Consider the following 14527-nt stretch of genomic DNA (forward strand, 5'->3'; position numbering starts at 1 on the left):
TGTTGGTGAGGCTAGTTTCAAATGCTTGACCTCATGATCCACCCTCCTTAGCCTCCAAAGTTCTGGGATTACAGATGTTAGCCACTGCACCTGTCAGTGTTTGCAGTTTTAAAATAACTTTATATTATATATAAATTGAGAAGAAAAGTTGGCCTTTTATAATCTAAATCTCCAAAATTTGGCTATTTTCAAATTTATTTATTTTTTTATTGCATTTTAGGTTTTGGGGTACATGTGAAGAACATGCAAGATTGTTGCATAGGTACACACATGGCAGTGTGATGTGCTGCCTTCCTCCCCATCACCTATATCTGGCATTTATCCCCATGCTATCTCTCCCCAACTCCCCACACCCCGCTGTCCCTCCCCTGTTTCCCCCCGACAGACCCCAGTGTGTGATACTCCCCTCCCTGTGTCCATGTGTTCTCATTGTTCAACACCCACCTATGAGTGAGAACATGCGGTGTTTGATTTTCTGTTCTTGTATCAGTTTGCTGAGAATGATGGTTTCCAGGTTCATCCATGTCCCTACAAAGGACACAAACTCATCGTTTTTTATGACTGCATAGTATTCCATGGTGTATATGTGCCACATTTTCCCTGTCCAGTCTATCATCAATGAGCATTTGGGTTAGTTCCAGGTCTTTGCTGTTGTAAACAGTGCTGCAGTGAACATTCGTGTGCATGTGTCCTTATAGTAGAACGATTTATAATCCTTTGGATATATACCCAGTAATGAGATTGCTGGGTCAAATGGAATTTCTATTTCTAGGTCCTTGAGGAATTGCCACACTGTCTTCCACAATGGTTGAACTAATTTACACTCCCACCAACAGTGTATAAAAATGTTACTGTTTCTCCACATCCTCTCCAGCATCTGTTGTCTCCCCATTTTTTAATGATCACCATTCTAACTGGTGTGAGATGGTATCTCAATGTAGTTTTGATTTGCATTTCTCTAATGACCAGTGATGATGAGCATTTTTTCATATGTTTGTTGGGCTCATGTATGTCTTCTTTGTAAAGTGTCTGTTCGTATCCTTTTCCCACTTTTGAATGGCCTTATTTGTTTTTTTCTTGTAAATCTATTTTAGTTCTTCGTAGATTCTGGATATTAGCCCTTTGTCAGATGGGTAGATTGCAAAAATTTTTCCCATTCTGTTGGTTGCCAATTCACTCTAATGACTTTCCTTTGCTGTGCAGAAGCTGTGGAGTTTGATTAGGTCCTATTTGTCTATTTTGGCTTCTGTTGCCAGTGCTTTTGGTGTTTTGGTCATGAAGTCCTTGCCTACACAAATGTCCTGAATGGTTTTGCCTAGGTTTTCTTCTAGGGTTTTTATGGTGTTAGGTCTTATGTTTAACTCTTTAATCCATCTGGAGTTAATTTTTTTGTAAGGTGTCAGGAAGGGGTCCAGTTTCTGCCCTCTGCACATAGCTAGCCAGTTTTCCCAACACCGTTTATTAAACGGGCACTGCTTTCCCCATGCTTGTTTTTGCCAGGTTTGTCAAAGATCAGATGGTTGTAGATGTGTGGTGTTGCCTCCGAGGCCTCTGTTCTGTTCCATTGGTCTATATGTCTGTTTTGGTACCAGTACCATGCTGTTTTGATTACTGTAGCCTTGTAGTATAGTTTGAAGTCCGGTAGTGTGATGCCTCCTGCTTTGTTCTTTTTGCTTAGAATTGACTTGGCTATGTGGGCTGTCTTTTGGTTCCATATGAAGTTTAAGGTGGTTTTTTTCCAGTTCTGTGAAGAAGGTCATTGGTTGCTTGATGGGGATAGCATTGAATCTGTAAATTACTTTTGGCCATTTTCACGATATTGATTCTTCCTAGCCATGAACATGGAGTGTTTCTCCATCTGTTTGAGTCCTCTCTTATTTCGTTGAGCAGTGGTTTGTAGTTCTCCTTGAAGAGGTCCTTTACGTTCCTTGTTAGTTGTATTCCTAGGTATTTTATTCTCTTTGTAGCAATTGTGAGTGGCAATTCATTCTTGATTTGGCTCTCTTTAAATCTGTTATTGGTGTATAGGAATGCTTGTGATTTTTGCACATTGATTTTGTATCCTGAAACTTTGCTGAAGTTGCTTATCAGTTTCAGGAGATTTTGGGCTGAGACGATGGGGTCTTCTAGATATACAATCATGTTGTCTGCAAATAGAGATAATTTGACTTCCTCTTTTCCTATTTGAATACCCTTTATTTCTGCTATTTTCAAATTTTAATAGTTATCTTTTTTATTGACATTCAGTTTATACCTACTGCATCCCTGCATCCTTGTACAAGGGCAGAAAGAAGATGGGCACATTCATTTTCTGTAATAAACTGTGTGTTAAAAACACACAAAGTAATGAAGTACCAGTTACTTGTACAACAAAATGGATGATATATGTTAAAATTGATGTGTCAACAATCCCATGGAGCGAGATTTCTATTAAAAGCCATGCATCCTCATGCCTCTATATTTGTAAGCATTTGAAGCAAATCCACCTGTCTGTCCTCCATCTAGAGATGGGTAATTATAGCTATTAGTTCATGGTTTTGGCTGTTAAAATAAGTTATTCTGTTTGGAGGCTAAATCGTTGCAAATGTTTCATTTTAGAGTTTAAGTAAAATAAAATCAGTTATAAGACTTGTTAATTACGGGGCACCAGGCACATTTTATGATAGGTTTCTTAAAAATGCAGCTGGTCAATTTACATTTCAATAATTTGGTATACCTGCCCTGAATTTATAGCATGATTTGAATTAAAAGAATTAAACAGCCTTGTGATGGGTTCACAAATCTAATGTTCTCTTTCCTTCTAAAAATGTAGAGTTGCAGCTATTTTTAACATTGTGAATTGATTAGGTTTTCTTGATGATGAAGTAAGAGAGAAATTGATTTTAAGAAATATTTTTAACACATTCAGTGTTTACTGGGTTTTATGTATATCTAAGCTATATATACTTGAAATATTCATTAAAGAAGAAGGAAAAAACTCTGGTATTCTGTAGGAATAGTAAAAAAAAAAGTCTAATAAAAGATGATTTTTTTTATGTGTTTATTATATTATTTTTATGTGTTTGAACAATTTTTATAGGCAGAGGTTCTAGAATTATTTTAAATGAAAAAAATGTAAAAAGTACAACTCATAAATAAAAAATAGGAGATAAACTTCTGCATGCATGATTATTCAAGAGACCTATAGAATATTTCAATTCAGATTATACTGTTTTAAATTTATAATTTTACTTTGAATTACAAATTTAATGCTTTCAATTAATTTTTTAATAGTGATTAGAAGTAAGTTGTTTATTCAACAAGTGTTTGAGTTTCTACTGTAAACAGGCTGTGTTCCAGATACCAGTGAAGAAAGGTGAATAAGGGGGATAGAGGCCTGGCTCCTCATTGAGCTACATTCTAGTGGAGGAGATAGTAACAAAAGAAAATTGGCAAATAATGTCAAGTGTTGGTAAGGGATATGAAGAAAAATTTAGATAAAAATGTACAAAATGATTGGATAAAAATGTACAAAATTTACTTCCTCAATTTATCAAAAAACCTGTTTAGCTTTAAATTGAGGAAGTAAATTTCAACAAGCTTTGTGGGAGGAGCATTCCAGGCAAAGCAAACACCATGTGTAGGTGCATGGGCTTATTTGGGCAACAGTTATGACAGTCAGTAGAGTACTTGAGATAAATGGGGATGAAGAAGTAGCTAGGGACGACACCCTATGAGGTCTTGTTGGTTATGGCAAGAAGTTTAGATTTTCTACAAAGTATGGATAGGGAGCTACTGGAAGATTGGAGCAGAATAGAAGTATGATTTATATTTTAAAATAATTCCTTTGGCAGCTATGTGAAAAAATTGACTAGAGGGGATCAGAAGGAAGCAGGGAGAATGGTTAGGCAGTAAATCAGTAGTCCAGAGTTGAGAAGATGAATGACTTGGACTTGTACCAGCAGTGGTAAGTGGTTGGATTTGAGATACTAGGATTTTCTGATGGATTGGTTGCCAGAAGTGGTGGAAAAGGAGGAAATGGAGAAGACTGAGGAGAAGTAGGTTTGGGACAGGGGCTAAGTTTGGGATGCTAATAGACATCCAAATAGAGATGAACTAGAGTTGTAAGTTTGAGGACTATCAGTGTACTTGGCATTTGGAGCTAGAAGAAAAATTCAGATTATTGAGGATCTGTGTGTGCTAGAGCAGTGAGAACTGGTCACTGCAACATTTAGAAAAAAGGAGTTGTGTCTGGGTGCGGTGGCTCATGCCTGTAATCCCAGCACTTTGGGAGGCTGAGGTGGGCCGATCACCTGAGGTCAGGAGTTCAAGTCCAGCCTGGTCAATATGGTAAAATCCCATCTCTACTAAAAATATAAAAGTTAGCTGGGCATGGTGGTGGGTGCTTGTAATCCTAGCTACTCAGGAGGCTGAGGCAGGAGAACCACTTGAACCTGGGAGGCATAGGTTGCAGTGAGCTGAGATCATACCATTGCATTCCAGCCTGGGCAACGAGAGTGAAAGACCATCTCAAAAAATAATAATAATAATAAAAAAGAAGTTGCAGCAGAGGAGGAGTACCAGTGAGATAAGAGAGGAAAAAGTAGGAGGTCTGGAAGCCAAGTAAAGAAGAGTGTCTTATGTGGTACTAACTCATTGGCAAGCCTTTGGGGCAGCTTGCCTCTATCTTGGAAACGATTTCTTTCTTTGTTTTTTACAAACTCTGATGTCTTGAATGAACAGTAGAAACCCATTGAAATGATATTATTTTTCCCCATAGTTGAGCACTTTACTGTGTATTTCTGTATACAAATTTCTGTTTGGTTGCGGCTCTTCCTTAGTATATTCTTGCCTTGCCACAGAAATGCTGGTAAGGAATAATTTCATTTCTTTCCCTGTAAATAAAATTTAAAAAGAGGAGAAACAATAATTTTGAAGTGTTCATGTATACTCTTTAGTTATCTTGTACCTTTTCCATCAGTATATCTAATAAGAGATTCTTTTAAGTATTTTAAACAAAATAAGATTTCATACTTATCAATGAAATGGGAAAAGTTCCCTTGTCCCCTCGAAGGGTGTGCGATGGGGGTGTGGCTTGCTTCTTTGATGCCTGGTGGCTCAAACCTCTAGGGGGAACATGCAGATGGACAAGGCTCTGGGGCTCTAATTCCATGGCAGTGTATAGGGTTGAATGTTTACAGCCGAAGCCCCAGTGGGCGAGTGTTTCTGTGTGTTCTTTGAATTTAGCCGTCTGTAAGTGGCTTGTGTTAGCTCAGTTAGACCCCCTTGCCTTATCGCAAGGACAGAGGGCTTTCTGTATCCTGGGGTTTCTTGCCTTGGTGTACCAGAAGAATCAGATCACATGCAGGCTTGGAGAATGAGTGCAAGGTTTTAATGAGTAGAAGTAGCTCTCAGTGAGGTTGATGGAGAGGTCAGAAAGGGGATGCAGTGGGAAGGTGGTGGTTTTCTGCTGGTATGTGCTTCTACTGGTGTGTCCTTCTAAAGGCGTGCTCCTCTCAGTGTCGTCTTGATATTCAGCTGCCTTTGTGTTCTTTTGCCGATGTGTTCACCTTGACACCCAGCTGCTTGTTTGTGTGCCTGCTAGAGACTAGGGATTTATATATGCACAGGATGGGGGTGTGGCAGGCCAGGGTTGTCTTGGGAAATGCAACATTTGGGCACAAAAACAGAAATGCCTGTTCTCACCTAGGTCCATGGATACAGGCCTGAGGGTGGAGCTCTCTCCGCGGACAGTCCTTCCCTTCCCAGCACTTCCCTGCTGTCTCCTGTATCATCAAGACTAGAGACTATAATCATGTTGCATTTTTATGGCTGAGCTGTAGAAGCCAAGGAAAGGGCATCCTTTAGATTAGGTTATATCACATCGCCTGTTTAATACTACATAGATCAGGTGATATTTCAGTTGAATTGACTTTGGGAAATTAAATTTAATGAGTATATACTTGAACCTTCTGTTCCATGCACATGAGCTTAGTTGTCAAGGACAGGAAAGCAGCAGCTGTTCATAGATCCCCATGGGTGATGACTATTTCACTAGATTAGAAGTAAGCCAGACTCCTACCACAGCCAAGAGTAAGAATTGTTTTTAAAACTACCGATTAATGCAGAAGCCAGTTTAGTTTACTGTGCTTGAGTTAGTGTTATAGTTTTAACTTTATAATTTAAATTTTATCTTGTATTCTATTATGATGGCAACCTTATTTCAATCTCAGAGGTAAGGTTAACTTTTTTTTCATTGTGTTTTCCTTCTGCTACCCTCTTTGGTAATAATAACAACATTTAGTGAGCATTTACTTCAGCCTGTATTTGTGTTATACCCTTACATGCATTTTAGCTTCATAACAACCCTGCGAAGAACAAACTGTTTATCTCTGTTTTACTCAGAAAACTGAGGCTAGGAGAGGTTTAGTAACATGAGAAAGGTAACACAGCTAATAAACAGTATAACAATAGCTAATAGATAGCTATTAGCTATCTCTGTTTTCCTAATACTGAACCTATATAATCTCTGTTGTGTTTTGGCTTATCAAAATGTACTTCTCTATCATAATTCTGTCCTTTCTCTAAGCTTTTAATTTTGCTTTCTTTTGCTGCATGTGTTTCGGATAAGTTTTCTGATACAAAGTTAAAATCTATCCTGCATTCTCCATTTATGCCCTTTTTATGTTGCTTCACAGCCTTCATTTTAAAGTGAAAGTTACCCTTAAAGTAAAAAAGGCATGCATAAATGTTGGAAGACTTTGTGGCCTAACTTTGTTTTTTTTACTGAAAGGCTTAGGAGTACACTTGTTTCTTCTAAGCTTACTGAAGTTCTTGCAGTGAACTATTATGTTAACCCTGAAACAAGCTGCTATTATAATGTTCAAATTCTTTGTCAAGATTCACATTTAACTGTGTTTTTAAACCCTGAAGCCACAATCTCAGATGGTACTTCTGTGTTGCAAGGTGGTCACGTTTTAATTTTCAAGTAACGAACATCTCTCTTAACCCTTCATAGAATCAGTGTTAAAGGTCAGAAGACATTTTTGGAACACTGAGATGAGACCCAGAGCTTTCAGATGTCTTTTAGCCTCCCAGAAGTGACTTTTTTTTTTTTTTTTTCTTGAGTTGAATTTCTTATGGTGTTGGATCTACAAGGATTTAGTATTATGTCATCATCCAACGATGACTTCAGCTATTCTGGATTTTGTTGTTAATTTTACTGAATATATCATTACATGACACAATATTATTCCAGACAGCAAACTGAACTCATCTGAGTTGGATGCTGCAACCTTATTATTAATATTCTACATAGGTTGTCATTTGAAGAAATATTGACAAACATAAATGAAAGTAATCTTGAGGTGATATAATTTATTGGTCTTTATTTTAATAAACCTTAATTGATGACCTTGTAAATTGGTACAATAGTCACTGAAACAACATAGCAATTCATATCAACAGACATAAAGTTATTATAGCCTTTAATCTGGCAATTTTGGGAACAGCTGTCCTGTTACTCCTTTTAGCATGAACCAGAAAGCTGCAGAAAAATCTCAGAGACCATCCATTACTTTGTTACTTTTTCTTTGTATGCACTGATTTTAATGGGCATATTTATTTGTAAAGATAATTTATGTTTTCTGAAATAAGGTACAATTTCCAAAAGACTTAAAACTAAAAGCTTCTGATTCTGGAAATGTTTTATATGACTGATTATTATTTATTGTCATAGCCAATGATGACTAAGAACATAAAAAAGATTTTAAAGAGTAAGTTAAAAAATCACTTTAAGTGAAGCCTAATATTTAATAGAAATCTTGTCTAAATTCAAGTAAAAAACTCTAAGAAGTGATGAGATACTATTTAATTTCTTCATTCCATTTTAAAAAGCGATACGGATAAAATATACATCCCTAATAGCAAAACTGTCCTTAGATAAAATTTTTGGCCGGTCATAAGAATCTGTAGCTAGGTAAGAAGTAATATATGAAACTGTTTGTAATAATTATCTGAAACTAAAGGCATATACTAGTTTTTAAAGTATTTAGGAATAACAGTGCTTTTCCCCCTGGCAGTTTAGAGTTGGAAGTATATTTTAGAATGCCCTTGTTCCCCTCTAGGGTGAAACTCCAAGCAATGTCACAGATGAAAATGCGCTTAGAAGTGCTTGTTACAATCCTCAGTTGACCTCTTTTCAGGTCACTTACATTTATATTACTGGTAACACAACTTTTTTTTCCAATGTACAATGTCAGATTTTTGTAGTAAATGTTTCTTTTTGTGACATCAACTTTTACTACTCCGGAGTACTGTGTTTCCTTTTAAATACAATTGAGATGTTTTGGAATCCACTTGGTCTGAATGAAATAAAATAGAGAATTATTTAAGAAGAGTCATCATTTGTTGCTAAATTATGAGAAATATGGGTTTAATTTATAAAATAGGTAAAAGCAAATTTCCTGTATTATTAAGAGTAAAGCTTCAGTGTTTTCAATTGCAAGTGACCACAGAGATGTATAATTTGAGCAAATTAATTTGAATAGATATTTGATTTTGTCCACGTTATTCTACAGTGGGAAGGGCAGCTGTGATGGGAAATGTTAAAGTGATGATGCCTCTGTCATTTTTCCATGTTGGCCAGGAGGATCCATAAGCTTTCATACTCTTTACTAATTCGTGGTGCCCATGCAAATATTATTTATGTACAACATTTAAAGGGCAGGGATCTGTTCTTTACTCCTAGTCTCATTCAGCACTTTTTTCATGTCTCTCCCCCCTTTTTTTTGATATTATAATTCTCTGTTTGTGGTTGTGATTGTGAATATTTGAATAAGTATTTTCCCTCTGCTACTAGACTATAAGCTCTGTGATAATAAAGGTTGTACATGTTTTTGTTCATCCATGTGTCTTGAGCAGTTACCACAGTCTCTAGAACAAAGAAGGTGCTTGGTAGATATTTGTTGAGGTACTGAGGGTTTTATTTATCTTTGTCTTTACATACACATAGCATAGCATTTTGATATGTACTTAGTATTCAGTAAAGGTTTGCTAAGACAGATTAAAAAAATACCTTTCACATATATTATATATGATCTTAAGCATTTCATTTTACTTATTCTTTTTAAACTGATAACTGTTAGAAGCATTCCTGTAGTTTGCTGAGTCCTTCACTATGTACCCAGCACCATGGTAAACCTAATACTTGCCCTAATCTAACTTTAGAATAATTAAGTAAGGCATTTATATACACATTTTACAGAGAAGGTAACTGAGACTCAGAAAGGTTAAATTTTCTAAGGTTATATTGTTAGTAAATGGGAAAGTGAGTATTTAACTTTGCAAAACCCCAGTTTGCATGACTCTAAATCCTATTCCTTCAGCCTCCATATAATCCAAGTGATGCTCAAACCTGGAAATTCCAGGATAACACACTGAAGATAAGCAAATTGTATGTCAGTTACTGGAAAGTGTTAGGTAAATAAAAATGGGTAGAAATGAAATTTCTGTAAGTCAAAAAACAATAGTAAATGGGAATCAATAATTGCAATGATTTTAATAATGTGATTATGAAAGTAACCTCAAGAATGTTTTTTTTGGAGGACTTAAGTGTAACTTTTGTTCTGTTTATGCTTCTTGTAGGTTTGAGTGGCCGCTTCTTTGTTACGACTCTCCCAGCATTTTTTCAGTAAGTTTAAATAATCTTCTGGTCTTGCAAAGATTAGAAATCAATAGATGTGTACCAGGAATTTTAAGTTGTCTTCCGTGACTGCCATTCGTTTGGCTTAACATGTGAGGGAAACAGGGCTGGTGTGCTCTGAGTGAGAGCTGTGACAAGAGAAGCTTGCCTGGAGTGCTGCAGAGAAGGAAGTCCTAATGTCAGGCAGGGGTAGGTGGGTAGGAGGAGTCAGAGATTTCTCTGATGATAATCAAAGGTGGGATAATTCTTAGTATCTAAGTAGGAACGGATTAAACTAACAAGGTAGAGAAGGTCTTTCCAGTTAAAGGAAATAGCATATAAAAGCCCAAGAGAAAATGAGGTACCTTTTGAGAAGTTTGTACTAGTTCTGTATGGCTGGACCATAGATATAGCTGGATCATGCTGAGTGATGAGGCTAAAGAGACTCAGGTACAGGCAGGGGAAAGACAAAGGAAGAAGTGGATTAGAGAGATAACTAGGAGGTGGGATCAATGGGACTTGGTGGCTGATTAGCCATGGGAAGAAAGAGTCTATGATGACTACCACAGGCCATGTGTAACTAACTAGTAAAAGCTATCGCAAGATAAGGAGCCATTAAAATAAAAGGAGGTTTGGAAGATAGAGACAAAAATACAAAAGATAGGGTGAATTAACTTTCCCAGCTCTAAATGGAGAAGTCTTGGTACAGTCTGATGTCAGGACCCACAGCTCAGAAGAAAGAGCTAGACTGTGCTGGGCCTGGTGGTTCATGCCTGTAATTCCAGCACTTTGGGAGGCTGAGGTGGGTGGATTACCTGAGGTCAGGAGTTCAAGACAAGCCTGACCAGCAAGGTGAAACCCTGCCTCCACGAAAAATATAAAAATTAGCCAGGTGTGATGGCACGCACCTGTAATCCCAGCTACTCAAAAGGCTGAGGCAGAAGAATCACTTGAACTTGGGAGGTGGAGGTTGCCGTGAGCTGGAATCGTACCATTGCACTACAGCCTGGGCAAGAAAAGTGAAACTTCATCTTGGGGGGAAAAAGAGAAAGATCTAGACTGGAGATATATATTGAGAATTCCTCAGCATCGAAGTAAATAACAATTGAAATATATCTAAAGAGAACATGTATGGTGAGAAGGGAAGCAGGTCAAGGACAGAACCTGGGATTGGCCAACTTTAGGACATCTGCAAAGGAAGACAGTGAGTGAAAGATTTGGAGAAAGGATGCTCAGAGCAGCAGGAAGAAGTCCAGAGAGCTCCTGTCATAAAAGCTAAGCAAAAGGAGGAAGGAAGTGGTGTTCAGCAGTGAGTGAACAATGCCAGTGACAGGTAAAGGAAACAGAAATCGATATGGCACTTAGGGGTCATTGGAGACCCCCAATATGAGCAGTTTCAAGGGAGTCCTGGGAGCAGAACCCCCAGTTGCCCCAAGTAGTGCATGAGACATAAAGAAGAGAAAACAGCAAGCCTAGACTCTTCCCTGGGAGCCCTGATTGCGGCAAGTAGGTGAGAGGGAGACCAGGTTGGGGGGCGGGTAATGAGGTTTTTTGTTGGTGTTTGAAGGGAGGGCCGTGAATGACATACATTTGAAAATGTGGATGCAATGTTTTAAACTTGGTAACAATGGCTATTTTGCTATTGTAAGAGAAAAATTAAAGTAATTGGTAGCAAAAATAATAAAAAGTAGCTTGGCATGTTAAACACTGCCAAGGACTCACATTGTATGGTGATAACATAGAATGTTAACACTTTCAGGTTTGGGTTTATCACTTGTAATAAATCTTATTAATGCTTTCTGATTTATGTCTGTGTATATTTTTCAGTTGAGTCCATTTAAAATTCAAGCAGAGTTCAATTGTATGACCAATAGCTGTTTTAATTTGTATTATCTGTAACATCTGTTGTTTTAATGCATTTGCTTTCTACTTGTTTTCATAATTTATAGTGCAAAGGATGGGATATTCCGCCGTTATCGTGGCCCAGGAATCTTCGAAGACCTGCAGAATTATATCTTAGAGAAGAAATGGCAATCAGTTGAGCCTCTGACTGGCTGGAAATCCCCGGCTTCTCTAACGTAACTTGTTAATTTTTTAATGACAAGGTGTTATTAATGAAACAGGAGGTTTTAAGTTAATAGCCTATGGGCCTCGAAAGCCCATGTTTTTCTTCACATTTACTTCCTATTACCCAGATTATCCATGGCCATGCTTAGCCCATGCAGTATTTCTGGTTTTGTGACCCACATATGTTTCAGCTGGTTTTTAGTACACTGGGAATTAAGTAGCCAGATTTGGGTGGGTTACAGAAAGCCTCTTTTCTACCTTTGGCATTGAGCCATGATGACTGTTTTTCTCTTTACAAAATATAGTTTGAACATCGTTTATCATTCTTCCTTTTGAGTTATTGATGAGACAGAGGAGTAACTCTTTATTAAATTATAGTTTATGGAGGAATTGCTATTCTATATTACGTGGAAAACAAAAGCTGTGGGGTCTTTGGCTGCCTAGCAGAATACCACTGTGGGTAGCTTTTGGCCTTGATGGCACATTGTATAATACTTGGTGAGGTAGATTAGGCCAAGCCATAACAACTTTTTCCACAGTTGGTTTTAATTTTGAATGGATTGTCGTATATATAGATAATTTTATATTAGTATATACAAATGTAAAAAATTTCCCTACTGAAAAAGGAGCAAATCATGCAATATTTCAGGAATAAATCAGCTTGTGGCATCTATATTAATATTAAGGAAACACATAGCTTGCTCTAAAAACAACTCCCCTCTGGCATTTCATTCTACAACCATTTGAACACCGATTCAGCCAGATACCTTTCTAGGTGCTAGGTATTTGACACTGAATAAGACAGACATTCGCCTCAGGTACAGAGAATCATAGTCTGGATAAGGGTGTATAAAAAACACAACATATTTTCCAAAGACGGGGGTTAGCTGTGGGGTTATGGACCTACTCTTCTAGGTGGAAAGAGTAGGAGACGTTTCTCTGAAGGGAGGCCTCTAGGTGATATCTGAAGGCTAGCAGGAACTAACCTAGGTAAAGAGCAGAGGGAAGAATATTCCCAGGAATGGGTATGGCATAGGCATAAGCCCCTGTTTGGAAAAGAGCTTGGTATACTTAAGGAACAGAATGGTGACCAGGGTCAAGCACAGTAAAAGGAAGCATAGGATGAGCTGAGTAAGAGAGGCAGGCTGAAGCCCGATCACACAGGGCCTGTGGCCACAGGAAAGAAGTTGGAAGTTATCGGTGCATGCAAGGAGAAGGTGACTCTTAGGAGATTGGCGAGGGCAAGAAGGGATGAAGCGAGTCCAGCCTTGGAGTGGTAGCTTGTGTCAGGTGGTGGCAGTGGGGATATGGGGATGGAGAGACTGAGTGGATTTCACATATGCTTTGAACGTAGGCTTGGCCAAGGTGAAGGAGAAGGATTCATAAGTAAAAGCTTACAAGTTTCTGGTTTGAGTACATGATGGATCTTGATACTAGTTAATGCTTTGGGCAAGAGAAAATTAAGGATTCTGTGTAAAACTTGAGTTTGAGATGCAGACTTCAAAGAACTGTCACTCTGGCTGCTGTATTCATCCATTCTAGCATTGCTATAAAGGAATACTTGAGACTGGGTAATTCATAAAGAAAAGATGTTTAATTGGCTCATGGTTCTGCAGGCTGTACAGGAAGGATGATGCTGATGTCTGCCTGGCTTCCGGGGAGGCTTCAGGAAACTTACAATCATGGTGGAAGGCGAAAGGGAAGCACATACATCACATGGCCAGAGTAGGAGCAAGCCACACACTGTTAAACAACCAAATCTCATGAGAGCTCACTCACTATCAAGAGAACAGCACCAAGTGGATAGTGGTAAACTATTTGTGAGAAACTGCCCCCATGAGCCAATCTCTTTCCACCAGACCCCACCTCCACCTCTAGGGATTACAGTTGAACATGAGATTTGGGTGGGGATACAGATTGAAACCATATCAGGTGCATGGAGATGGGTCCCTAGAAGAATTCAGGAAAACAAAGACAAAACCTGCAGGCAGTGATGAAGTGAGGGGAACACCTAAAAGAAGGAAAAAGAGAAGAGTACTTGGAAGTGAGTCATGGGCCACCCCCAAATTAAGAACCTGTGTTGAGAAATCAGCAAAAGGAAACTGAAATGAGTACCAGAGAGACATCATGAAAACCAGGCTCTGCCATTTTCCAGAAACCAAATGAAAGTGTTCAAGAAGAAGGGCGTAGTCCCTTGTGGCCCATGTTACTAAGAGGAGAAGGGCGGTCAAGTCTGAGACATGGACACTGAATGAAGCATGGTGAGGTCATCATGGCTTTGACAATCAGTGTTCCTGTAGTGGTGAAGGAGGAAGCCAGATTTGAATGGATTAAAGATACAGTAAAGAAGAAGAAACAGCATGTGTAGAGTACCCTGGAGAAATTTGTCTTTGAAGCTGGAGGGCCCTATGAGGTTCAGGGATATCAGAACTTAAAGGATATATATTAAAAAAAAGTTAGAAGAGAGCAGAGCATGTTTATATGCCAATGCGACTATTCTAGGAGAGAGAGAGAAGTTGCTCGTGCAGGAGAGGAAAATGAGAGAAAGAGCCAAGTCATAATAAGACAGAAGGGATAGGATCCAACTGTGATAAGACAGTTCGACTTTCCCTGTCATTATTAATAAGAGAAGGTGGATGCAGCTGGACACCAGGCTCAGATCTGGTAATGGGAAAGGAAGAGAGATCACATGGTGGCTTCTGATTTCACAGTGACATAGGAGGAGAGCTTGGAGGAATGCTTGTTAGCCAAGAGTACATGGGGATGGGAAAATGTGTAAATTTTGAAGAAAAGGAAAAG

At 38.4% G+C, this 14527-nt stretch overlaps 1 protein-coding gene across 1 annotated transcript in view; it reads left to right on the forward strand.

Annotated features, from left to right (window-relative positions):
* Positions 1 to 14527, forward strand: part of TMX4 (thioredoxin related transmembrane protein 4) — a 44300-nt gene that overhangs the window by 10785 nt on the left and 18988 nt on the right. The window contains exons 3-4 of the mRNA XM_032295446.1: positions 9625 to 9670; positions 11611 to 11739. Of these exons, the coding sequence (XP_032151337.1) occupies positions 9625 to 9670; positions 11611 to 11739 (175 nt within the window). The remainder of the gene's footprint in view (positions 1 to 9624; positions 9671 to 11610; positions 11740 to 14527) is intronic.

This window comes from Sapajus apella, unplaced genomic scaffold (assembly GCF_009761245.1).
Source record: "Sapajus apella isolate SASKATOON/1434 unplaced genomic scaffold, GSC_monkey_1.0 scaffold33, whole genome shotgun sequence".
In the NCBI taxonomy this organism is placed as follows: domain Eukaryota; kingdom Metazoa; phylum Chordata; class Mammalia; order Primates; family Cebidae; genus Sapajus; species Sapajus apella.